The 25426-nt window shown below is 35.5% G+C and overlaps 1 protein-coding gene across 2 annotated transcripts; it reads left to right on the top strand.

Moving 5' to 3' along the window:
- Positions 1-3560: 3560 nt before the first annotated feature.
- LOC128031740 (G protein-coupled receptor 137Ba) lies at positions 3561-25327 on the top strand. 2 transcript variants are annotated; one of them, XM_052620115.1, is made up of 7 exons: positions 3561-4636; positions 16319-16368; positions 19233-19461; positions 19667-19816; positions 22423-22548; positions 22794-22918; positions 23489-25327. In XM_052620115.1, the coding sequence occupies exons 1-7, from the start codon at positions 4229-4231 to the stop codon at positions 23712-23714; spliced, it is 1314 nt and encodes a 437-aa protein (XP_052476075.1). In that variant the 5' UTR covers positions 3561-4228; the 3' UTR covers positions 23715-25327. The 2 variants fall into 2 exon arrangements, with proteins under 2 accessions (XP_052476075.1, XP_052476074.1); XM_052620114.1 differs by having other exon boundaries at positions 23486-25327.
- Positions 25328-25426: the final 99 nt, after the last annotated feature.

Here is a 25426-nt window from a genome sequence, read left to right as displayed (position 1 = left end):
AAAAAAAAAAAACATCTAACAAAAATGACATTTCTAAAAAGATAAGTGTCTCACGGGAGAAATAAAACAATATGGAGTTGTATCATGACAGTCAATGATTGACATTTTTGAGTGAACTATTCCTTTAAGGTTTTTCCATGTACTGTATATATCTATCACATAGCAGTGATTCCTGGGAAAAGTTGGCTTACCCGTGTCATGTATTGAACTGAAAAGTCCCAGAACTCTGACAGGGGTTATATGTACATGTTTACTGTACAATTCTCCCTCCAAAAACAACATCACCTCAGCAGACGAGGAAAGATGAGCAGGACTGGAGACCAGACTCCTGCTAGAACAAAAGTACCTCATTAATAAACATTAAGTGTGAAATGTTCAACTTTTGGCTTTCTCTAAGCAGTGCATTTACAATCACTGCACTGTTGAGGACATCTCTTAATAGATTTTTGATAGTGTTCAACAAATAAAACACCACAGCTGCCTTTATCAGCTAACAGCCATATAAGATAACATATAACAGAAGGTCAGGCAGGAGGCACAAAACTACAAATGTGCTCTTCAATCTTCAGGCCTATACGTTGACATACAAGTGAGTAAATAATGACAGTTTTGTTTGTTGTTGTTTATTTACTTACATTAAATCAAACGATTCAAATAAAGATGCAGAAATAAGGGATATTGGAATATAACATATCGAATAAAAATCACAGACGAGTCTGTTAAATAAATATTCAAAAATTGTTAAGAAAAGGGATGCTAGTCCTGAGAAAAATCATTTGTTTGCAGATTCCACTTGGCTTTATCTAATGCAATGACTTAAGAGTCCAAACACTTTTTGAGGCTAGTGTAAAATCAAAACGATTTATTATGTAAATATTTATTTTTTATATTATCTGAAAATGGATTTCACCAATTGAATCATTAAAAAAAAAAACATAACTTGATTTACAAAATGTCTACATTATCTGCCAATTTATTTATCATTGAAATGCATTTACCTTCAAGAGCATCTGCCACCTCTATATATGACTGAACGAAAGCCATACAGACAGCATCCCCTAGAGGACAAAAGTGGATGTATCAGGGTAGATTTGTCTTGTACATGATAAAATACAGTAATATAATAGGTAAACTAACATTTTAAATAGAACAGCAGCACGGTGATATCATTCTGTGTGACTGTTGTTGTGTTTGAAGTGAGTTCTACATAACAGACTCCAGATCCAGCATAAGATCACGGTGTCTGTACACAGACACAGACACAAACACCACGTCATCAAGAATATCTGGATAAATTCAACAAGAGCTTTAGAAGCAGTTCAAAAGCATTGGAACCATGCTAATAATTAGCAATGACCGCATAGGTGGGGTCCTACCAAAATCTGACCAATGTTCCTCATCTTCCTCTTGGTTTTCTAACTTCTGTTCTTGCCAAAGTTCTTCTTTAAAAAGTTTCACAACCTCTTTGGCACTATTCAGGGAAAATATGTCACATCCTGTTGAGAAAAGCTTTTGTTAAAAACAGATTTTTTTTTTTTTTTTTTTTTATAATCACACACACACAGTCAAAGGTTAAACGGACCTTCTGTGGGAGTCTGTTGGCAGCGTTGAATTTTAGCGAGTATTTTTGTATTTAGGAGTTTTCTCCTAAAAAATGAAGGAAAGAAAGAAAGAAACTGTTGACCGAAAATAAGATCTGTGGACGGTCATTTAGAGATGTGTATTGGATGCTCTATGGTTATATAAAAACTGACCCAATTTAATTTACAATAAAATTGTCCCTACTCCTATTGTGCGTGAGTCCTTTGCCCCAAAAACTTTATTTTCACTATCTTTACCATAATGTAAAAATTCTATACTTCTGAAATTCTCAAATTCCTCCCCTCCAAATCCAGATGGATAAAAATCAAGAAACCCAGCCAACCTTATTTGGTAACAACAATTAACTATAGTTAATATTACAGTTAACATTTTTTATTAATATTGGTTAATGTTTACTTTTTTTATACAACATTGTTAACATACAAATTCCTAAATATTAACATCAGTCACTGGTAAATTAATTTGACAACTGATTTATAAATGATAATTAGTTATATTTAATGTAGGACGTATATAAACATATTTGTATATTAATACTTTTATTCAGAATGGATGCATTAAACTGATCAAGTGTGACAGTAAACTGCTTCACTTTACTTTACACTGCTACAAAAAATTTCTAACTATACATGCAAGAAAAAAATCTTTAAAAAATTAACCAGCATAATCAAATGTAAATTATTATAATATTACACAGCTTAATAATATATTTAGCCGTGTTTTCAACGTTGATAATATTAAGAAATGTTTCAGCATATTAGAATGATTTCTGAAGGATCATGTGACACTGAAATAAAAAATTATTTTGAATCTTAATAATATCTCACAATAAATTATGTTTAAAAATATATTAAAATAAAAAACGATTATTCTGAATCATAATATCTCACAACTTTACTGTATTTTTAATCAAATAAAAGATATTTAAAAAATTTTTTAAAGCATCTGAAAAACAAAAACATGCTTTATATACTTTTAAGTATAGTGTCTCTCTTATATAGCATATACAAGGTGTTATATATTTAAAATATATTAAATAATCTAGGCTATATATATATATATATATATATATATATATATATATATATATATATATATATATATATATATATATATATATATAGTCAGAAATATACATTTCCACACAAACAGACCACCAAACACGCTTGATCAGTTTAATGCATTCTTTCTGAATTGCAACTTTCAGACACCATCTTTACTTTTTAGCTCAACCATCATGGAATGGGATGCACAGGATTGTGGGATATCAAAGACAGCAAAGGATACATCAGCCATGTATAATGATTTGAGGGTAAAGTTTATAAACTTTACTGGTCATAAGCTTTTCTTCATTTATTCAAACTGATATTACAGTCAAGCATCATGTAAAACATAACTAGACATCAGAAAGCTCCTTCCTCTGACATTCTGATGCAATGAGGTTTTGCTTACCTCCTCAAAAGATATTCCATAGACCTTTAACTCACATCCATTTAGATTAGCTCATTTAAAGATGAACTCAGTAAAACTAGTACGCAAAGAATATATACACATTCAGTCAAAACAATTCGCCTGGCCTGTGTAACTAAATGCATCAGTCTTACCCTAACAAACTGCACTTAAGGGCAACCTATAAAAAAATTAATCCTCAAACACTATGACAACATGCGCAAACTTTGACCATTTAAATTTGTAGGCAGGATTTAGCGGTGAGCTGAACACCAATCAGAAAGTTCAAAATACAAAAGAAGAACCAGTGAGAAAACCAATAAGAATGAAGTAGGCGGGGGATTCAAGGCTCTTCTGCGAAAGTTATTTGAAAAGCCCGTCATTTTGGCTCGAATGTAACGGTATGTTTCTATTCACCTCTATTTCGACTGAGCCAATATGGCGACTCGAGCGTGTTGGTTTCCAGCTTCGTCCTATTTATGGAGGTAATACAGTAGCAAATCGAGATTAGCAACTGATCAAATCTTACAGGTTCAACCCATAGACTGTAAGTTAGGTTCAACCACTGCAATCTTAAAAACAACATGCGTAAACGAACATGCAGCCGATATTCTGAAAAGCAGGGCACCTAAAAGATAAATGATTGGTTTCTCAAAAAAAAAAAAAAAAAAAAAAAAAAAAAAACAGTAGGCGGCCGTGTGAATCGCTTTTCGACAACAGGGGCAACGCACTTGAAAAGCCTGACATTTTGGCTCGAATGCAACAGAATTTTTCCATTCAAGTACTATTCAGCTGAGAGCCAACATGGCGACATAGCTGCGTCAGATTCTAACCTTTTCCATTGGTCAGTAGGCGGGGCCAGAGACAGCTGATCGCTTTTTCTAACGCTAGAGTTGGTTTTACTTAGCTCGGAGGGAGCTGCCTTGCAGAGATTGGGGGACTATGCTGTTTTTTAATTGTTTGTTTTCAACACCTTGCCTCTGAACATCCAAGAAGTTTATTCCATGCAACAACCGTTAAGGGCATGCTGTAGTTTTTTATTTTCCGCTCATATGCCATTTGTAATTAAGTTTGACGTTTTTTAATTTCTCCTAATTTCAAAACATCTGCATGAAAAGTTTCATGGAAAAGGAAAACGTTTTGGATAAGTCGACGTGATAGCGAGCATCCCGTCGATATGTTGTTTTTACTAGAAAACCAGGTCAGTGTCAGTGTTTGGACGGACTCATCCTCATCTTCCTCCTCCTCATCATCCTCCACCGAACTGATCCATGCTGCGGTTCCGCCGTCCGTGCAGCTCGGTCTCACGGTTCTCTACACGGTTTTGTATTCGCTGCTCTTCGTGTTTGTTTACCTGCAGCTCTGGTTGATTCTGCACTACGGACACAAGCGCTTCAGCTACCAGAGTGTTTTTCTCTTTCTGTGTTTACTCTGGTCGGCACTGAGGACGACTCTCTTCTCTTTCTACTTTAAAAATGTTGTTCAAGCCAACCAGCTTCAGCCTTTGCCGTTCTGGCTCCTGTATTGTTTTCCAGTCTGCCTGCAGTTCTTCACCCTGTGTCTGCTCAACCTTTATTTTGCTCAGGTAAGTCCCACTTTGCTGTTTCCCCAATTTGTTTTTGTTTTACAATGTATTACATAACATCAAAACGCGTGTTTATGGTGGCTAACATGAATCCTGTTGCTGTTAGATTGCCATTTCCATGCAGCTCACATCTAAGTGGGTCCCTCCCACCAAATTTGTTTACTTCACGTGACTGACTCGAAACTTCGTGCTGTTATTGCGATTAAAAGCATCGTCATACTGTCATACAGTCAAACTATGTTGTTTAAGACATTTAGAGACATTGATCATGTTTATGATACTGGGACAAGAGCACAACTGGAGGTCATCAGTTCCAGCTCCTCTGCTTGGCCAAAACAGTTCACAGGACAGTCTGAATGAGGTCCATTATTGCCACTCTTGGTCCATCCTTCCACGCTTTGTAAAGTTTTGGCCGTCTGTGAATGCAGAACCTCATCATGCAGGGGATGAAATATTGTTCATCTCCTCTCCAAAACCTTATGCACTGGAGAACAGCACAACACAGGCTTTTTAGAGATGTTATTTTTATAAAAATGCTCTTTTCTTTTCTTTATTCTGTAGACCACAAAAAGAGATGTTTAGAAGTATATCCATGCTGCTCTTTTCCTTGCAGAGAAAGCAAATGGTGAGCAGGGGCTGTCAAGCTCCAAAAAGTACAATAAATATAACACAATAATAGTCAGTACAAATATTTTGCTCTATATTTCAAGTTTTTTAAAAGTATATGTTGGTTTTGTGATAGAAACTGATGAAAATTGTTAGTCCTGTAGCTTGTAAAGTAACATATATTCTATTCAAAGTATACTATCAGTCACTTTGGATCAAAGTGTCTCCCAAATGCATAAATACAAATGCAAAATTTAAGTCGTTAAAACTTAACAAATTCCTCTCCTGTGTACTCTCAAATATCCTTCGTAATTTGAATATGCACTTTATTTTTATGATGTTTTGATGAATCATACTTGTGAACATTAATAAGATGTTTTAAACTACATACAAGTTATATTAAATACTTTTATGGTGATTTTATTGTGTTTTATGATCATTTTGGGAGCTTGAAAGCCCTGGTCACCATTCATTTTCTTTTTATGAAAAAGAGAAGTGTAATTCTTTTTTTTTTTCTTCTTCGTTTTGTTTCTCATAAGAAAGAACTATTCCTTTTAATATACAATAATTTAAATATCTAACAAATTAGAGGGTAGTTTATATAATGTTCGCTTGCTCTTGTATCACTTTGGTCGAATGTCACCATATCTGTAATGGTGAAATATTTTGCAGGAACAAAATTGTATATGATATTCTCATTATTATTCTTGCTCCAAACTCAACAAATGTGTGCTTTGCCCTTTCTGTTCGGTTCTGCACACTGGCTCTGATATTAATGTAACCTTGCTTATTTTGCATTTTATTTCTCCTGTAGTCAGCACATAAGCCGTGGCACAATCAAACCTGACGGACAGGCCCTGCAGCCCTGTTAGATTAATTGACAGCTTTGTTTTATGCAACCACCATTTATGCCTGTCTGCAGCCTTTCCCCTTACACCCACATTAAGTTGCAGAGGGTTGCTTGAGAGAGCTGGTCTTTGTTTGTGCGTATTCCTGGGTAGCTATTTGAGATGTGGGCATCGTACCGACACTGCCTGAACAGCAAGAGTTGGCATTTGAAGGTGCGAGCCAATCAGAGCACCTGCTGCAAGAGCATTACGTCACCCTGCTCAATCCTGTACTATTCCAGGCACAACAAAAGGGGTGTGCAGCATTCTGTTCTGAGAGCAGCCACCACACAGACAAAGATGTCGAGCACCCCGACTCTCCGAAATGTCAGCCGATAACAAAATCACATCGGTGGGGTACCGTACCCCTATGGGTCATTTGTGTGGCTGAGAACGCTGTGTTGTATTATAGTGCTCCGTCCTCTCAGTAATGACACAATGACCACTATTTCAAGTCAGCTGTTTGGACCACATTCATTTTCCTTGGTAACTGGATGTAGCGATTGATCTTTCATGCTAGTTGCTGCAGAAACGGGTGTAATATATCTGGTTCATTTCTAGTTTAAAAGGGAAATGCAGCATTATGTAAAATGTATATATCTACTGAAAAAAAGCACACACAAATAGGCACAGAAATATTGCATTTTATAACTATTTAAAAAAAATAATTTATGATATGTAGTATTTTAAAAGAGGTATGTTTATATATAATTTAATATTTTTAACTATATAAGAAATAAATAAGTTATGTATTGTAATATTTCTATGCAATATATTTTGTAATAATTTTATTACACATACACACATAATCAAATCTACATTTGATTAAGTGTGTGTATGTGTGTTTGTGTATATATATATATATATATATATATATATATATATATATATATAAAACTTAAATTATTTATAAATACATTTAGAAATAATAAGTATATATGTAATTATCAATATTTTCATGGAATGTAATAATTATATATTAAAATATAATTTTTTATGTTTATGTAATAAGGTACTGATGCATAAATGTATATTAATATTATAAATAAATATAAATACTATAAAAAAAGTTAATTTATATTTAAAAATATAATATATATATATTGTTGTTGTCCTTTTTCATTCATCAAATTTAAAAACATCTGTGATGGAACTCACATTATCTGTTGTTTTTATAGCTAGAATAAAGAGAAAATCCAGGCTCTTTAGGGAATTGAAATTGCAACACTGTAAATAATGCATTTTATTCCTTACAAGTGTTGTTGCATTTCACAGTTTTCATATATGTTCTTCCACTGTCTTGAGGTGGCCGCAAAGTGATGATCAATTAATTTTTAAATTACAATTTCAGCAACTCTTGTTTGTGAAGGAGACACATAATAAGGTGTACTGTTAATGCCAACTGTTTTTACATGTCCTTGATGTTGCAAATGTCAGACCTAACTGACCATATAAGTTTCTGGGCATGACATTTCTTCAAATTTTACACGTCAAACCACAGATTCATGGCTTGTTTCTGCAGTCATATCAGCCGGGAGAGTCTTATTAATTTAGTTTGCTGAGGAATCTTTATAATGGTCAGGCAAATGGAGGCGTCACCCCTACGCAGTTCTATTACAGCTCACTGAAATGTTGTTTTCTTATTCCACACTCACCCTCTTTGTCCTTGTAAACCATCCATAGATATGCAAGTGTAGTGTAGATTATTATGACATGTTCTTCACTGCCATGTGCGCTCCTCCAGTGCTTTTGCAAACTCATATTTGAGGCTAGGTCACATGATCGGGATCAGTGACAGAATTGTGCCTCCTAATTTGTTTAACAAACTTAGGCACCTGTTTGAGATGTTCATTGGCTGGTCCTGACTAGAATGAATCCCAGTTTGATCTTTGACAGCTGACTTGGAGAAGTTTGTTTTGGGCTAATGATTTGAGCAGTTGTTCTGTTGTGTCAGGAGAGGTTTGGGACGGCTGTTGTTAATCTGTAACTAGGCCACCGTTTCTTTGGCAGGGATCTCTAGGTACTGTAGACCTGCTTGTCATGTAAAGGGAAGAAGTGGGTAACAAGGACAGTCCACAAGAGCATTGAAGGAAAACAGCGGTTTAATCCTCCTGCTTCCTAAATTAGCCGCTTGTTTGTTTCTGGTAAATACAGTTGTTGTTTCTCAACATAAGTGGGCTGAATTTGGTTTGTATACTATGTCACTATCTTAAAGGGCCATGTTGTACTCCCCCTTTATTTCTTTGCAGTGTTTTTCCCTGATGCCCACTAGTTAGTCATAGTGTCTCGTACCTAAAATACTTATATATATATATATATATATATATATATATTTTTTTTTTTTTTTTTTTTTTTTTTTTTACATGACCATTTACCACCCTCATTCTCCTTAAGGGCAAAACACTTTTTTTTGCTACTGTACCTCTAAGACAATCTAAATAATGCATTATTATTTACATTAATGTATTTAGATGTTAAAAAATATATAGGTTATGAATGGCTAACCAATGAATGTATAAGGGAAGTTTTTTTTTTTTTTTTAATAAATCAACATTGTTAAATGAGTTTAAAATAACAGATTTCTATTGAATTTTTTTTTTTTATGTAGTTTAGTGTCACATAACACACCCTTCAGAAATAATTCTTATAAGCTGATTTGGACATAATATTTTGTATTATGATTGTACTGCTTAATATTTTTAGTTAAAACTGTGATGCAGTTTTTTTTTTCAGGTTTCTTTGAATAGTTAAAAAAAACATTATTTGGAATTATCTTTTTGTAACAACGTAAAATAGTTTACTGTCACTTTTGGTTAATTTCATGCATACTTTCTGAAAAAGTCCTACCTCAAATAGGGTCTACTAAATTAATAATATGTAAAAAAAGAAAAAAAGAAATTACATTTAAAAGTATATTAATATATTAAATTTGACCCTGGCTGGACCACAAAACCAAAAAAAAAAAGGGTCCAGCAATGCATATTACTAATCAAAAATTAAGTTTTGATATATTTAAAGTAGGAAATTTACAAATTATTTTCAGGGAACATGATCTTTACTTAATGTGCTAATGATTTTTGGCATAAAAGTAAAATCAATAATTTTGACCCATACAATGTTTATTTGGCTATTGCTAAAAATATACCCCAGCGACTTAAGATTGGTTTTGTGGTCCAGGGTCACAAATAGCCTAAAAGCTATTTAAGAACTGTAAGCCACAAACTCCTATTTTGATTTTGTGTGGTATTAAGTGTGCTGTTTATCTAGTGGCTTTTTATTTGTTATTTGCTGTGTGTTGATAAAGCTAGCATGACATCATGTGAAAGCATAACCCTTATGATTTCAGTTTGCACAGCATGTTTATTCACACTTTTCTTAATGTTTCTCTTCAGTTGCCTGTTCACATTCCTGTGGAGGTTTGTGTTTGCTGGCTACAGATGTTATACAAGCATTTGTGTCATGGACGTGTAAAGTATGACTCATTTGGCTTGGGCTTTGTGTAGAAAGAGCTCCAAACTCACATGATTTCTGCTCCCCAAACATACACTTACCCAGTTGAATAAGTGCAAGCTAATCAGAATCAAACAGATAGTGGGAATGATTGACCCAAGGGATGCTAAACACATTTCTTTAAGACTGTTGACAAAAACTGTAGAGTGTTTTGGTTTTATTACCTGGACTTAAGAGTAGTGGTCATAAAATAGGCCAGTGTTTTGGTGCTGTTTTCATTGTGGTATTCGGTGTGAGTTGGTAAAGCCTGTAGTTTGGGCATGAAGTTGGCATGCCTTGACCTGAAAACTGTTTATCAATAATGTTTTTCAATGTTTTAATGTTTTCCTGTTGTCCTGTGTAGCTTGACGTGTGAATGTTAGCATAGTTTGCTTCCACTTAAAGGCTAAGGCCGGTGATGCACTGACGTAAGCATCTCAGCTGCGTGGCATGTCCATTTTTATTTCGGCTCCCATGTTCACAAGTTAGGGCTTGCAGACTGCCTGCATGAGACGCGCGTCTCAGGGCGCGGAAAACGCATGCATGCTAGAAATAGAACCAATGCCTAGTTTTCACGCGACACGCAAACGTGTTGGAAGCGTTTCCAGGCAAAATAGAAATGTTTATGTCATTTTGTACACAAATACATATTGAAAAATGACATTTTGATGTTTGTAAGTCTATAGGTTGACAAATTCAGATATAAATGTAATTTAAAAAATAAATAAATCAAGATTTTCAAATATTGCACCTGCCAAACATAGTCTATTTTGCTGTCAATACTGTTGACGATGTCCTTTATCAGTAGGCTTTATATTTATGCTCAACATGAATTATAGATATTGTTGTCGTGAAGACAAGAGCCTGGTTTGTCGACGGCCTCCCTCCATGTCACCTACAGCAGCATGCCATAACACTTTTATTTCATAATTTCATAATTTTATCTTCTTATTAGTTTTTATATCATAGATATGATTTACCAAAGAAATCAGACATTAATGTTGAGAGCAGAACATTAACTTGTTGCTAAATGTCTCAAATGAAGCTTTTGAATATCTGTATGCTGCTAGTTATTTTTCAAAGTGCTCCATGTTGCAGCATAGAAACCCACTATTTCCTTGAATGATTACAACTTATCCGGCCTGACTCTCAGAAATTGTTGAACTGTATGGAATCGTTTGGTTGGCTCCTAACCATCCCGACAAGTTTTCATGAGTTTGTTGGCGTTTTTACTGTTTGACCTTCTCTGACCTCACACAGAATGTGAACCACCATCTCTTAGATGTGTTAAGTGAGGGCTTTCAAAAACAATCTTCTACAAAAACAAGTATTAAACAGACCAGAGGGAAGTGTTCCAGTTGTGTTTCCCAGTGTAGGTACTGTAGAAGAATCATTGGTTTTGGACCTCCTCGGGGCCTTCTTGACATGAGGCACTGAAGGGGAAAGTGTGTGTTTGCTCGGCTGTGTTCTGATTATTAAGGAGGAAAACAGGAAATGAAGAGTTCAACCATGTAAACATGTCAGAAGGCCTCAGTGTCCATTCGGATGAAAGCTTTCCTTCTCTTTGGTTTGGTAAATCGGTCATATGCACTGAGCAGTTGCATGTGATCTGCTGTCAGGATAAGCAAGAGCCGTGTCTCTGGTTCTTTACAGATTCTTATGGACTGAGATTATTTGGATTTTGTAAAGAAAAGTAATCTTTTTTTTTTTTTATATTCATGTTCTTCGCTGTTTACATTCTTTGAAATCAATACATGTCTTTATGGGATTTGTTAATAAATAAATGAAGACATAAATGTATAAATGTATAAAATGAGAAAGATTAATAGTATTGATATAACATTATTGACAAGCTATTAGTCGTGCTAGGTTAATTTTCTGTTATATAATAGTTTGTCTTAAAGCCTCATATGAAAACAACAGATTTATAGCTGTAATACGTTTTATTAAAAGTCATTAGACACTGAAGTAGACTTTAATCACATCAAGAAAAGTTCATTTAATCATGGAATAAAAGATCTTGCATGAATTTTCAAGTGTCATGAATAGCAATAACACTTTACACCATCAGTTAAAGAGGAAGAAGCTAAGTTTTACAAAGTCTCATGACACTGAACCGCAGCATTGTGCACTTTCAACAGCATGACTCAGTGTGATGTGGACGTATCATGGTAAAAAATACATTTAAGGAACTGAAACAAATGTCTGCATATGGATCACAGAAAGGACTTGCATATTAGGGTTGTGACGATAGATAATAGTATAGTGTATCACTGATTGTCAGAGATATCGCCTGTGGCTGATGTCTTTGACAATAGCAGGACAATTATTATTATTATTATTATTATTATTATTATTATTATTATTATTATTATTATTATTATTATTATTATTATTATCATTATTATTAGGGCCTGAGCACCACTGTGTGAGGACCCTCTTGGAATTGCTCTGTTTATTATTATTATTATTATTGTTATTCAAAATGAATTGCATTTGTGTGGGCCTAAACATGCTCGAAAACTTTGCACCAGAACTGGCGGAAATTTACGTCTGATATAGGTTTCAGAAGCGGGTGTTGCAAAATGGCTCGATAGTGAAGTACACCCATTCAACGAAGTGCCCCTCAAGCTACGTTTCACGTACATGTATGAAATTTGGAAGGCACATGTATCGCACCAATATCTACAAAGAAGTCTCTTGTAACGAAATCTGAATCCCAACAGGAAGTCCATTATTTTAAATTTTGTGGCATTTTTGCCATTTTCAAGTGTTCAAAACCAAATTTGATCAGTGTAAGTCAGATATAGTTGTTTCACCACCTGTTGGCAACAGGAAGTGGCATGTTTTTCACTGTAAAATAGTCCTGTCAAAGATTAAATGACAATAAGATTATATTTGGTCAGTCTAATCTAAAAGGCCTTTACAATATTAAATTGTGAAGATCTTGAGTTTTCGTTAAAGGACGTGTCCGTGGCGGCCTGACAAATATCAGTGTTTCAACATGAAAAAGGAAGTTGTTGTAACTCAGCCATACAATGTCCATCCTGAGTCCTGGCCTGAACACATCTGTGGTGTGTGTTGGCACAGTGGATAAGACACATGGTGTGTTGGCACAGTGGAAAAGACACTTTGGTGTGAGAGACCCGGGTTCGAACCCACTGTGTGGCAGCAATGTGTCCCTGAGCAAGACACTTAACCCCTAGTTGCTCCAGAGGCGTGTGAGCTCTGACATATATAGCAATTGAAAGTCGCTTTGGATAAAAGCTTCAGCTAAATGTAAATGTAAAAATGTAAAAAAAAAAAAAAATGTAAATCTAAAGGCCAGTATTCCATTATAAACATAGTGCCACCTGCTGACAACAGGAAATGACATGTTTTACACTAACTAAAACCTGCAATGTCCAATCTGCCCTAAATTTCTTGTTTCATAAGAGTAGACTGAACTCAGTTATTATTTGCTTTGCTCATTTTCTGTAATTTTAGCTGCTGTTTGAATAACTGATTAAACTTAAGCATTATAATTAGTTACTTATAATGTTTCTATTAAATTGTTACTAAATACAAATTCAGTCATATTAAAAATATTTTAGATATTTAGTTAATATATTACACTAGGCTGCTTTTAGCATTACCCTGGAGTTGGTTCACTCTCAGGCTATGAAACCAAGTAAGTAAATAATTAAATAAATTAGCATCAATCAATCAATCACCTTTATTTATATAGTGCTTTAAACAAAATACATTGCGTCAAAGCACTGAACAACATTGATTTGGAAAACAGTGTCTCAATAATGCAAAATGATAGTTAAAGGCAGTTCATCATTGAATTCAGTTATGTCATCTCTGTTCAGTTTAAATAGTGTCTGTGCATTTATTTGCAATCAAATCAATGATATCGCTGTAGATGAAGTGACCCCAATGAAGCAAGCCAGAGGCGACAGCGGCAAGCATGATAATATTGTGTATCGGTTAACTCACAGGATGATGATAGAACGATTTTACTATGGAGCACATCACCCAACACTATTACATATCACCCCTCATAGTATACTGCTGTCTGTTTTTTTGTTTTTTTTGGTCCTTTTCTGTGATTGGCTGAAAGTAGCTGGCATGTTTGTGTGAGCATAGTGCTTATAAAAGTCACGAGTTTACATTTTATCCCAATCAAGACATGCCTGTCATTGCCCAGAATACAGGCCTGTCCTTATTTATTTGCTCTCTCACTTTCCCGTTTGTATTTTGCAAATGCAATTTATTTATTTTTTTATAAATAATTGAAAAATTATTATTATTTTAAATAATTATTATATAATTATTATTAAAAAAAATATTGTTACATTGAAAATTGAACTTACACATTTCCAGAATATCCCTTTTAACCACTTATAACACCCTTGCATTCTGGCATTGTTTGTGACTTTTGCACTAATGTTTTCAGAGAATGTAAAAATCTAGTTTTTAGTTAGTTTTTCTCTTCATATCTGACCTGTGTTGAATGTGGAGCGTGCTGACCTTGTTTTTGCTTGTAAGGGGTGGGGAGCGGAGAGCAGATAGATAGGAGCTTTTAATGCTGCCTTCTCTCGGTGAAAGAACAGAGCTCGGGGCCACATGGGTCCCTTGAGTGTGTTACTCTCTCGTGAGATGACGAACGCTAGGTTCAGTCTGCTGTGTTTATTTTTGGAGACTTTCTTCTGTTTAACTTGGAATCATGCTGTGCCATGTCCCGGTGGAGTCAGCGCTGTGTCTGCTGACAGGAATACACATGAGGATGGCACACATGAACATGCACGATTCACAACAAAACACAAGTATCAACTAATGTACCTATTTATCTCTGCGTGGTTTCTATAAATAAGCTGTGTTTTGCACTAAGGCCAGTAACAATGTTAAATGAATGGTTTACCCGAAATTATTGTGTGTTATATCAATTTGCACATGGGTTTTTGGCGTAACTTTTGAAGGTTTTACATATTTATTTTTTTTCTGACCTTCTCATTATGGTCTACAATCTTTGAGTGTTTTATTGCATATCTTCAGCCATGTAACTAGAGAAGAACAGGACTGGGATCCTACATCAGGAATGTAGATATGAAGTGTAAGTTTTCATTGTTGTTTCTTAAATGAAAAATTGAAATTCCCATAATCCCTTGCCTTATTGGATTTTTTTCACTGTTCTGTTCATTACATTCATGGTATTTATGTTTTCGGTCACAATTCAAAAAATGTTATTATGGAATTTTTCTTAAGAGATTTTCAGAAAGTAATGTAGATTGTAAATTACAGAAGTGATCAGGGGTGCGTTTCCCAAAAGCATAGTTGCTAACCTGTTAGCAACTTAGTTGGTTGGCAATGGGAAATTGTATTGCAACCAACAAAGTTGCTTACTTAGTTAGCAACTATGCTTTTGGGAAATGCACCCCAGGACACCAAGTTGAGCATAGTCTTTTGAAATGATTTAAAATTAATTGTTAATGTGTTAATAAGATGTTAAATAGTTTTTTTATAAGAAACTCCTGACTAGCAGCAGCAGCTGTATTGACTAGTTTTGCTTGGTACCGTGGTTTGTTTTTGATAATGTCATGGATTGTCATCACTGAAAAAAACAGTAAGGCTAGACTTTGACTTTTGACTTTAGACTCACTGTAGGGATTTTTTTTTATGTATTATGGATCCTTTTTCGTCTAATTTAATTGTCCAACTTTCATGGGAAACTCAAACAGAAAGCTACAGGTCATGTGTTTTCCTGTTTTTGCCGATTACTGCTGTGGTTTATTGTACAAGAGTTTAATGTGACTGAGCCTAAAGAAGGCTCTTGGTGGCCTAGTATCATTATGTTGAAGTCTGCTGTTATGCATGTGTTCATACTATCAATTAGAAATTTGAGGTTGGTACAATTCTTTTAATATCTTTTAAATAAATCTCTTATGCTACCAAGGCTACACGGTTCAGTAAAAACAAACATGGGTAAATATTATTACAATTTAAAATACCTGGTAACCAGTTAGTTTTGTATATTTAAAAAAAATTACATTTATTCCTATAATGGCAAAACTGAATTTTCACTTTCAGTCAATTTAATGCATCTTTTCTGAATAAAAGTATTACTTTATTTTTTTTTTTAATGGTAGTTTATATGCTAGGGTGTACTTCACCTACTAATGGATGTTTTGATCAATTTAACAGGTCTTTTAGGAAAGTATCATTTACTTCAAAAAAAAATCTTATCTTTTGAATGTTAGTGCATATGCTGGAGTGTACATTACCTGCTAATGGATGTTATTTGTGTGAACTACATGAGGGCCAGAATAAAAACGGTCCATGAACACTTATCAATGATGTTTGTGCAAGCCTCTGTAGTAGCGCTTGCTAGAGTTGCAAAGACCTCAGGTATAACCAATAACTCAGGTATAACCAATAACATTCACGTTGTTAATTTGTTTAACCAGGAGATGTTTCTGTTCAAACAAACTCCGAGATACAGCCTTGTCCCTGGTTATTCTTATCTTTGCCTTAGCACAGGCTAGTCATCACTTGGCCTGTGAACAGGCTTGAAGTTCAGATAGCAGACGTTTCCTGCTGAAAGCAACTTTTTTCTGTACTGATAATACCTCTGCTCAAATAACCAAAGATCCATGCTAGAGTGTGTCCCTGGTCATGTTTGTAAGTAATAAAAACCTTTCTATGTCCTCTCCCACAGGTGATTTTCAAAGCCAAAGCAAAGTATTCCCCGGAGCTCAACAAGTACAAGTAAGAGATTTTCTTTCCTTGCTGTCAGTGCTGTTAATGAATTAAGTGGTTGCTTAGAGAGAGCCAATATGAACAATATACTCTTTCTTCACATTTTAAGTGCTCTAAACTCTTGTCACCCCTGAAATCGTGTGCAACTTTCACTCTTTCTTTCTTGGTTCTTGCAGAATAGGCAAACTGTAGCTATGAAACTTAGCTGTCTATACGCTGCATTTATTTAAAGAGATGCTTTTAGTACAACTAAATATAAAATGATTTAATTTACAAATAACATGTTTTCTAAACCTGTATGCTTTTTTTTTTTTTTAGCAGACTGTTCATGCTGATCTTTTTCATACAGTGAAGGAATACTGAGCCTGTCAAGCTTAAAAATATCAATAAAGCACCATGGAAGTTATAGCAGTATTGGAAAAGGTTGAAATATGATGACCATACTTCTTCCCTCACCTGTAACACTCAACTCTGTTTTTTATGTTCAAATATGGCACATCAAGACACATTGCACTATATTTGACTAGGTATCATATGGCCGCAGAAGATTTGGAACAAGTCTTAACTACTTTTTTTTGTGGTACTTTTATGTCAATATTTTTGTGTGTGTGTTTGTTTGTTTCTTTCTTTTGGAGTTTGACTGCCCTAGTACTCGTTTACTCGTCTGCTTTTCATCATATCATACAGCTTTGGAACAAAATTAGAGGGAGAATTTTCGGGTGAATTTAAGAGGATTTCGAATTTTTGTTTTGTTTGAAATATCAAAAGACGAAAGAAGTTTGAGCCAACTTATTACAGACGTGTTCGTTTTTTTTTTTTTTTTGGAGCATCACTCTGTACAAATACGGGCTTTGATCAGGTTATTAGAGTCTGATGCCGAGTGAAAAGCTTGGAGATTGGAGATCCTGTCTGAGTCGGGATGAGTGGGAGGAGGGCATGTGGTGGAACGGAGGGGGAAGGGGGCAGAGGAGAGGATTGAGACATGGCCCAGACAGAGCTAAGCTACTGCTTGACTGTGCTCATCATCAGTTCATTGTCTTTGAGCTTTTATCTATTATTCAGATTGTTAAACTGAGCATGAAGTATTATGGGACAGAGCTTGATTTTCTTCAACAGAAAAAATTCTATTATACAGTATTGTTCAAAATAATAGCAGTACAATGTGACTAACCAGAATAATCAAGGTTTTTCGTATATTTTTTTATTGCTACGTGGCAAACAAGTTACCAGTAGGTTCAGTAGATTCTCAGAAAACAAATGAGACCCAGCATTCATGATATGCACGCTCTTAAGGCTGTGCAATTGGGCAATTAGTTGAATTAGTTGAAAGGGGTGTGTTCAAAAAAATAGCAGTGTGGCATTCAATCACTGAGGTCATCAATTTTGTGAAGAAACAGGTGTGAATCAGGTGGCCCCTATTTAAGGATGAAGCCAACACTTGTTGAAAATGCATTTGAAAGCTGAGGAAAATGGGTCGTTCAAGACATTGTTCAGAAGAACAGCGTACTTTGATTAAAAATTTGATTAGAGAGGGGAACACCTATAAAGAGGTGCCAAAAATGATAGGCTGTTCAGCTAAAATGATCTCCAATGCCTTAAAATGGAGAGCAAAACCAGAGAGACGTGGAAGAAAACGGAAGACGACCATCAAAATGGATAGAAGAATAACCAGAATGGCAAAGGCTCAGCCAATGATCACCTCCAGGATGATCAAAGACAGTCTGGAGTTACCTGTAAGTACTGTGACAGTTAGAAGACGTCTGTGTGAAGCTAATCTATTTTCAAGAATCCCCCGCAAAGTCCCTCTGTTAAAAAAAAAGGCATGTGCAGAAGAGGTTACAATTTGCCAAAGAACACATCAACTGGCCTAAAGAGAAATGGAGGAACATTTTGTGGACTGATGAGAGTAAAATTGTTCTTTTTGGGTCCAAGGGTCACAGGCAGTTTGTGAGACGACCCCCAAACTCTGAATTCAAGCCACAGTACACAGTGAAGACAGTGAAGCATGGAGGTGCAAGCATCATGATATGGGCATGTTTCTCCTACTATGGTGTTGGGCCTATTTATCGCATACCAGGGATCATGGATCAGTTTGCATATGTTAAAATACTTGAAGAGGTCATGTTGCCCTATGCTGAAGAGGACATGCCCTTGAAATGGTTGTTTCAACAAGACAATGACCCAAAACACACTAGTAAACGGGCAAAGTCTTGGTTCCAAACCAACAAAATTAATGTTATGGAGTGGCCAGCCCAATCTCCAGACCTTAATCCAATTGAGAACTTGTGGGGTGATATCAAAAATGCTGTTTCTGAAGCAAAACCAAGAAATGTGAATGAATTGTGGAATGTTGTTAAAGAATCATGGAGTGGAATAACAGCTGAGAGGTGCCACAAGTTGGTTGACTCCATGCCACACAGATGTCAAGCAGTTTTAAAAAACTGTGGTCATACAACTAAATATTAGTTTAGTGATTCACAGGATTGCTAAATCCCAGAAAAAAAAAATGTTTGTACAAAATAGTTTTGAGTTTGTACAGTCAAAGGTAGACACTGCTATTTTTTTGAACACACCCCTTTCAACGAATTGCCCAATTGCACAGCCTTAAGAGCGTGCATATCATGAATGCTGGGTCTTGTTTGTTTTCTGACAATCTACTGAACCTACTGGTAACTTGTTTGCCACGTAGCAATAAAAAATATACTAAAAACCTTGATTATTCTGGTTAGTCACATTGTACTGCTATTATTTTGAACAATACTGTATATTATAAAATATAGATGTTTAAGTTGTTCACACATAATTCACTCATGACTCTTTCATCTCATTTATTTATTCTTCTCTAAAAAAATTATTCTCTCCACTCTTGATAGGGTGCCCCTGCGTCTAGGATTTCTGCTGGCCAGTGTTTTTTTCCTGGTGGTGAATGTGACGTGTGCCATGCTGGTTCAGGGTGATGCGGATGAGAGTCAGGTGAAGGATGCCGTCCTGGCACGAGTTCTGGTTAACGACAGCCTCTTTGTGCTCTGTGCGATCTCACTTGCCATCTGCATCTTCAAGATCGCTAAAATGTCTTCTGCCAACGTCTACCTGGAGTCAAAGGTAAGTGAATAGGGCTGCGGTTGGATTTGGAGATTTTTGCTTCATGTTTCATTGGGATTCAGAACACAACAGTGCAGCGGTTTCAGTATTCAGTATTATTTTCAGTGGTTTCAGACAGTGCAATAATAAGTAATTGTTTTGAGTGGTGTTGAAAAAGCACTTGCTCTTCTGTCTAAATGTGGTGATCTTTGTGATTGTGATCCAGGGGACATCAGTATGCCAGGCCACTGCCATTGGGGCAGCAGTTATCCTCCTCTACACATCCAGAGCCTGTTATAACCTGGTTGTGGTGGCTCTTTCTCCTGAAGATCGGCCCAGCCCGTTTAATTATGGCTGGTACAATGTATCTGACCAGGTAATTCAACATAACTCTATATATAGTTATTGTTAATTATAAGTATGATTCAGTATTTTTTTAATCGTTTTTGTTTTAAATAATTAATATTTTTATTTAGCAACGATACTTTAAATTGATCAAAAGACAGACTTGCGAAGATTTAAAAAGTTCCAATTGATTTTATTTGAAATACATTGTTGTTTTCAACTTTCTATTTATAAAAGAAACCTAAAAGAATCTATACATATAATGGTTTCCAAAAAATATTAGGTATTAAGTAGTAAATATTAAAGGTGTTATGAACTGCATTTTAAAATTATTTTATAATGTTGTTTGAGGTTCATTTATAATGTTAGTATGACATAACATTAAAAACTATCATAATTTAAAAATAATAGGCTTTTGAGTATATTTTTATAGGTGGGGCACATTCAGGACTCGCAAGTAAATGCCTACTGCTGTGATTGGCTAACAGTTTTGCATATTAAAACAGCAGATGGACGCTGCTGTGATGTGCTCTAAAAACAACATGGGTCATTTGGGTTAAAACGTGTAAATACTCAAGTCAAATGCAATATGCAATAGTAGTAAAAACACATTTACTCACACTTATGTGTTGCAACATTACGGTTAGATCCAAATAGTCAGACTCCGCACTGCATCATCTTTTACTTTCAGTCTCTCTGAAAAGCCTGCATCATATTGTCTTGTTTACATATAAATCCATATTAAAGCAAACAAACAGTGTTTCACTGATGCGATCTGAAGCTCTTTCCTAATTATACCGTTTTTACACCGGACATGATCGACGCAACTCAACCATAAACAACAGAACCCATTATAATCTGCGATTCTGTCTGCGCTGGATGCAGCGAGATACATGAATCCATTATGTATTTATTCTTCTCATTTTCATAGTTGCTAATTTATTTCTTGCTTTATTTAGTACTGTATCCTTCAAGAGCTTTACCGTTGTGTGTGTGATGAATTAGTGATTATGCCATTTGCTGCATATTAACAAATGCTCTATAAAAAGAGATGTTGACGGCTTCATTCATTCAAAATAAAGAACTTCAACATGGATTACGCTGCTTTGTGCCGTGCTCCACAGAAACAATCCATTTGAGGGGATTTAGTCAGATATGGGCTCTGTTGGGGAAAGGTCTTTGTTTTGCTATAAATAGCCCGGGCAAGGCTGCTGTGCAGAAAGGATGGCTGGCTGGCTGCCTGGTGGTGACCTAGTTTGGGTTCACCTCTGAGACGGGCCGATAGGAAGCTGGTTCCCCGGATCGGCCTGCCCGCTTCTCTGACTCAGCTGCGGATATTTGGGTGGCCGTCTGCTTGCTTATTCTTCATAAAGCTACTTTGTCTCATGTAAAGCTGTTGTGAGGATTTGTTTCTGGCTGTTTTGATGATGCTTTTAATTCAGGGATTGGTTACATCCTTTCTTAACCTGCATTGTCTGCATTTTTGCGGATATTCATTTGCATTGTGTTTTGTGCTTTTGTTTGTTGTTGGCCACTATCTTTGTCTTGTTGCACTATTCAGTGTTTCTATAGTAGGGATCATTTTAAGGGGTATTATCTTCTGTGGCTGCATGATTTGAAGAAAAAACTGAAAAGCACCAGGTTAGCTGTGGTTGTTTGTAGAGTTGCACAATTTTTAAACAAACGAAGAAAAAAAAAAAAAAAAAAAAAAAAAAAAAAAAAAAAATATATATATATATATATATATATATATATATATATATATATATATATATATATATATATATATATATATATATATATATATATATATATATATATATTATTTTTTTTTTTACTTCTCTTCTGCTCACAAGCCTGTATTTATTTGATCCAAACTACAGCAAAAGCAGTAATATTGTGAAATATTTTTACTATTTAAAATAACTGCTTTCTATTTGAATATATTTTAAAATGTAATTTTTTCCTGTCCTTTCAAAGCAGATTTTTTTAGCATAATTACTCCATTCTTCAGTGTCACGTGATCCTTCAGAAATAATTCTTAATACTCTGATTTGCTGATTTTTTTACATTCAGGATTCTTTGATTTAATATAAAGATCCAAAGATCACCATTTATCTGAAATAAAAAGCTGTTGTAACATTATACCCTATACCATTCAAAAGCTTGGAGTCAGTAAATTTTAGGATTTATAGAAATGAATACTTTTATTTAGCAAGGATGCTTTAAATTGATCAAAAGAGATGATAAAGATATTTGTAACAAAAGATTTCTGTTTCAGATAAATGCTGCTCTTCTGAACTTTCAATTCATCAAAGAATCTTGAAAAAATTCTACTCTGCTGTTTTCAACATTATTACAGTGATATTTCTGTATTATTTATATATTAGCATTTCTTTATTATTATTTAAAATCTTCTTTTATACTTACATTTATATTTATTTCAGTTTTTTATTTTTATTTTTACTGTTATTTCAATAAGTTGCCATGGCAGTATTTCTAATTTTGTGATAACAATAACAGCTCTGCATTCTACTCTGACTAAGGTGGCCTTTACAGTGAACCGATACATCAATATTCTCAGAAGTGCAAAGTTCTCAATGTTAATTTAGTCTTGTCTTGTGTTTGTGTCTCCAGGCGGATGCAGAGAAGATCAATGGGGAAGCCTATGTGGTCTTTGGGATCATCCTGTTCTTCTGGGAGTTGCTGCCCACCAGTCTGGTAGTGGTGTTCTTCAGAGTGCAGCGGCCCAATCAGAACCTGGTGAAAGTCTAATCCTGTCTCACTTCTCTAAATCTGTCCATCAATATCACAGCTGGACACTTACTCCATGATGAGAGCCAGCGATCGGCTTTTTAAGCCCCAGCGGAGAGTTGTTTTCCTGTCAAATAGAATTAATTACTCACTGAAAACAACACCCCATGCTGCTGTGTTAGTCACGGTTTTGCCTGTCTGTGGTGGTCCAGTCATATGAACTTATTTATATTTTGTATATGTTGTTTCCACAGACACCGGGTGGCATGATCAACAGTCACAGCTTTAGTTCCAGAGCGTATTTCTTTGACAACCCACGCCGCTATGATAGTGATGACGATCTGTCTAGAAACACAACTTCCCGAGGGGAAAGATGCAGGTGTGTGTGTACTCACATTTTTAAAACAGGAGTGTTTACTCACAGACTTTTATATTAGAAAGTTACATAACCTTATAGCAAAGACTATAGAATACCCAAGACATGTCATTCATATAGTTTTGAATGGGATAAAATGCAACGCTAAATATGGCCGCTCAATCACAGGAAGCCCCGCCTTCTGAATGAAAGAGCCAATCGCTAATCGGTAAAGTCATCACGTCACTGTTGTCAGAAGTTCCGGTTGCTGCTGGACACTGTTGTTGTCCTATTTCTTTGGAGATTTCAAATATTACATTTTATTCTGAGCTTAGTGAACAGTTTTGGAGAATTTGATGTTTCCCCATTCAGAGAGGCGTTACAAAGATGGCCACTGAGTGACATGACTGAAAAATAAGTTTTTAAAGGAATAGTTAATTTACAAATGATCTACCTTTTGTCTTTCCAAACTTTTATGACATTTTTCTTCAGATAAAAACAAAAGATGTTTTTTTGTGAACTATCCCTTTAAATAGCATGATTGATACATAAGTTAATTATATCTCTAAGTCTTAAGGTTCTGTTTTCCAGCAGTATCTTGTCATCCACACCGCAGACGGGCCCAGGTTGGTATGGCTCGATCCAGAGGAACAGCAGCCTAACAGCGATCCCTCACCTGCTGAACGGTCCCCAAACATCAACCGCCCCTCTTCTCTTTTCCTACGGCAATATTCAGACCAACCAACACCACAATTACTACTCCACCCCCCAGAACTACTACTCAAGCTCCCAGACACACTACTCCACCCCTCCGAACTAATGCAGAAGTGGATTGATCTAGTCTGAGGTGTGACTCAGCCAGGACACCATTGAGCAATGCTTTATGGTCGTCTTGGCCCTCAGTCAGTTCATCTGCCCACATTAAAACGGAAAGAAATGAATGGGACCATACGAAGGTGATGGGGGAAGGTTTGTTTGGACCAAATGGACCAACTTTTCCAATGCTCTCATTTCTAAAAAAAAAACATCCATCTAATCACCCAATATTGGCACAATGAGCTCCTAGGAGCCTTCAGCACATGGACTCCCCTCTGTGAGTTGGGATGTGCTTTTTGCACTTATTGTGGGCCTGTGTGATATGTTTGGATCAGTTGGAATAGTTGTAGGCCAGAATGTGTTGTTTTGTTGGTGGCGAGGTTTTTCTGTTTTTGGAGAGTACGTCTTTTATATTCCATCGTTTTGGAGAAAGAGCACAACCTCCTTGTGCATCTGAGACGACCAAGTGAAAAAAAATTCTGGATCCGTCGTGCACTGACATTCACGTGACTCTTTCTTGAATTCCTTTAACGTTTTTAACACATTGCCAAAGAGCCTGTGCTTAAAACCAAGGTAGTACATTTTAACGCTTCCCAAAGACAGAGAGACACCCGGTTCCTACAATCCTAGAACCAACGACTCAAATGTGTGACTAGGAAGACTAACTCTACTTACGTCCTCTGATATTTTGGTACTTGGCTTTTGAAGGACATTGTGGGCTCGTGGGGGAATTTACCTGCATATATCAGTAGTCCAAATCTAGAATATCGTTCTCCAGGGATGCCTGAAATGGTGCCATCGTATGATTTTCCTAGCTGAAAACATGTTGCACAAAATGAATGTTTGGATTGAACATGTTTCATGAGCTTTATATCATCATTCCTGTATAATTGTATTTCAGGAGCATGACTGGTCAGCAATTGATCAACATATCCAGCTTTAATGAAACGTTCCTTTCCATCTTCCTAAAAAAGTAATTGTGTTTTAGCAAAACAAATAAGCTTATTATTCGCTAATTTGCTGCTCCTTATGTTATAAGCTGTGTACAATATATCAGCAATCATTCGGCTGAAGCTATCATCAGTTGTGGTGTAAATATGATGAATGGGCAGCTGTAGGGTTGAAACTCCATATGCACCTGCTCTATTATTGGATTTATTTTTAAAATGAGTTTTACATTGCGTCTTACTGGGTTTTATTTACTCTGTATGGAAAAAGTGGATGATTTTAGTTGATTTGGACATCAGATCAGCCTCATGTCTTATTTCCTTGCTTTCTGCCAGCTAATGTGTAGCAAAGTTTTTCAGTTATGAGAGAACTAGAGCATTAATTGATGGAAATGTTATGCATTTGATTGAATGCCGATTAGGTTAATTTCCTGAAAAACTGCAGATGAGATGGGGCTTTGTGTTTGAGTTGGTTGGTTTCTTTTTATCTTTATTAATTTATAAATGTAAGTCTGAAAAATGTTACTGTGAAATTTGTCATATCAGCTTGCAAAAGAGCAAGTAAAGCCTTTTTTTTTTGTTCGAGGCCAATGAATGTAACTTGTTTACCCATGTTCATAGTTAATAAAAAATGTACACAAGCACTACCAATAAAAAAAATAAAGTTTTATTGCATTGTTTTAAAAACAAGTTTTGTTTATACCAGGGTCTAGGTCATTTGGCGTGATTTATTCTAAGAAAATTTTGTTTATTGCAGATGGCAATAGAA

This window comes from Carassius gibelio, chromosome A17 (genome assembly GCF_023724105.1).
Source record: "Carassius gibelio isolate Cgi1373 ecotype wild population from Czech Republic chromosome A17, carGib1.2-hapl.c, whole genome shotgun sequence".
NCBI lineage: Eukaryota > Metazoa > Chordata > Actinopteri > Cypriniformes > Cyprinidae > Carassius > Carassius gibelio.
The sequence above is the reverse complement of the archived record's forward strand: the minus strand, read 5'-3'. Positions and strand labels throughout refer to the sequence as shown.

What these genes read in the sequence shown, in the direction of transcription:
- LOC128031740 (XM_052620114.1), top strand. Translation starts at nt 4,229, where the DNA reads ATGTTGTTTTTACTAGAAAACCAGGTCAGTGTCAGTGTTTGGACGGAC. An exon ending in TCAACCTTTATTTTGCTCAG is followed by an intron (nt 4,637 to 16,318) that starts GTAAGTCCCACT and finishes CCTCTCCCACAG; the next exon opens with GTGATTTTCAAAGCCAAAGC. An exon ending in TCCCGAGGGGAAAGATGCAG is followed by an intron (nt 22,919 to 23,485) that starts GTGTGTGTGTAC and finishes TCTGTTTTCCAG; the next exon opens with CAGTATCTTGTCATCCACAC.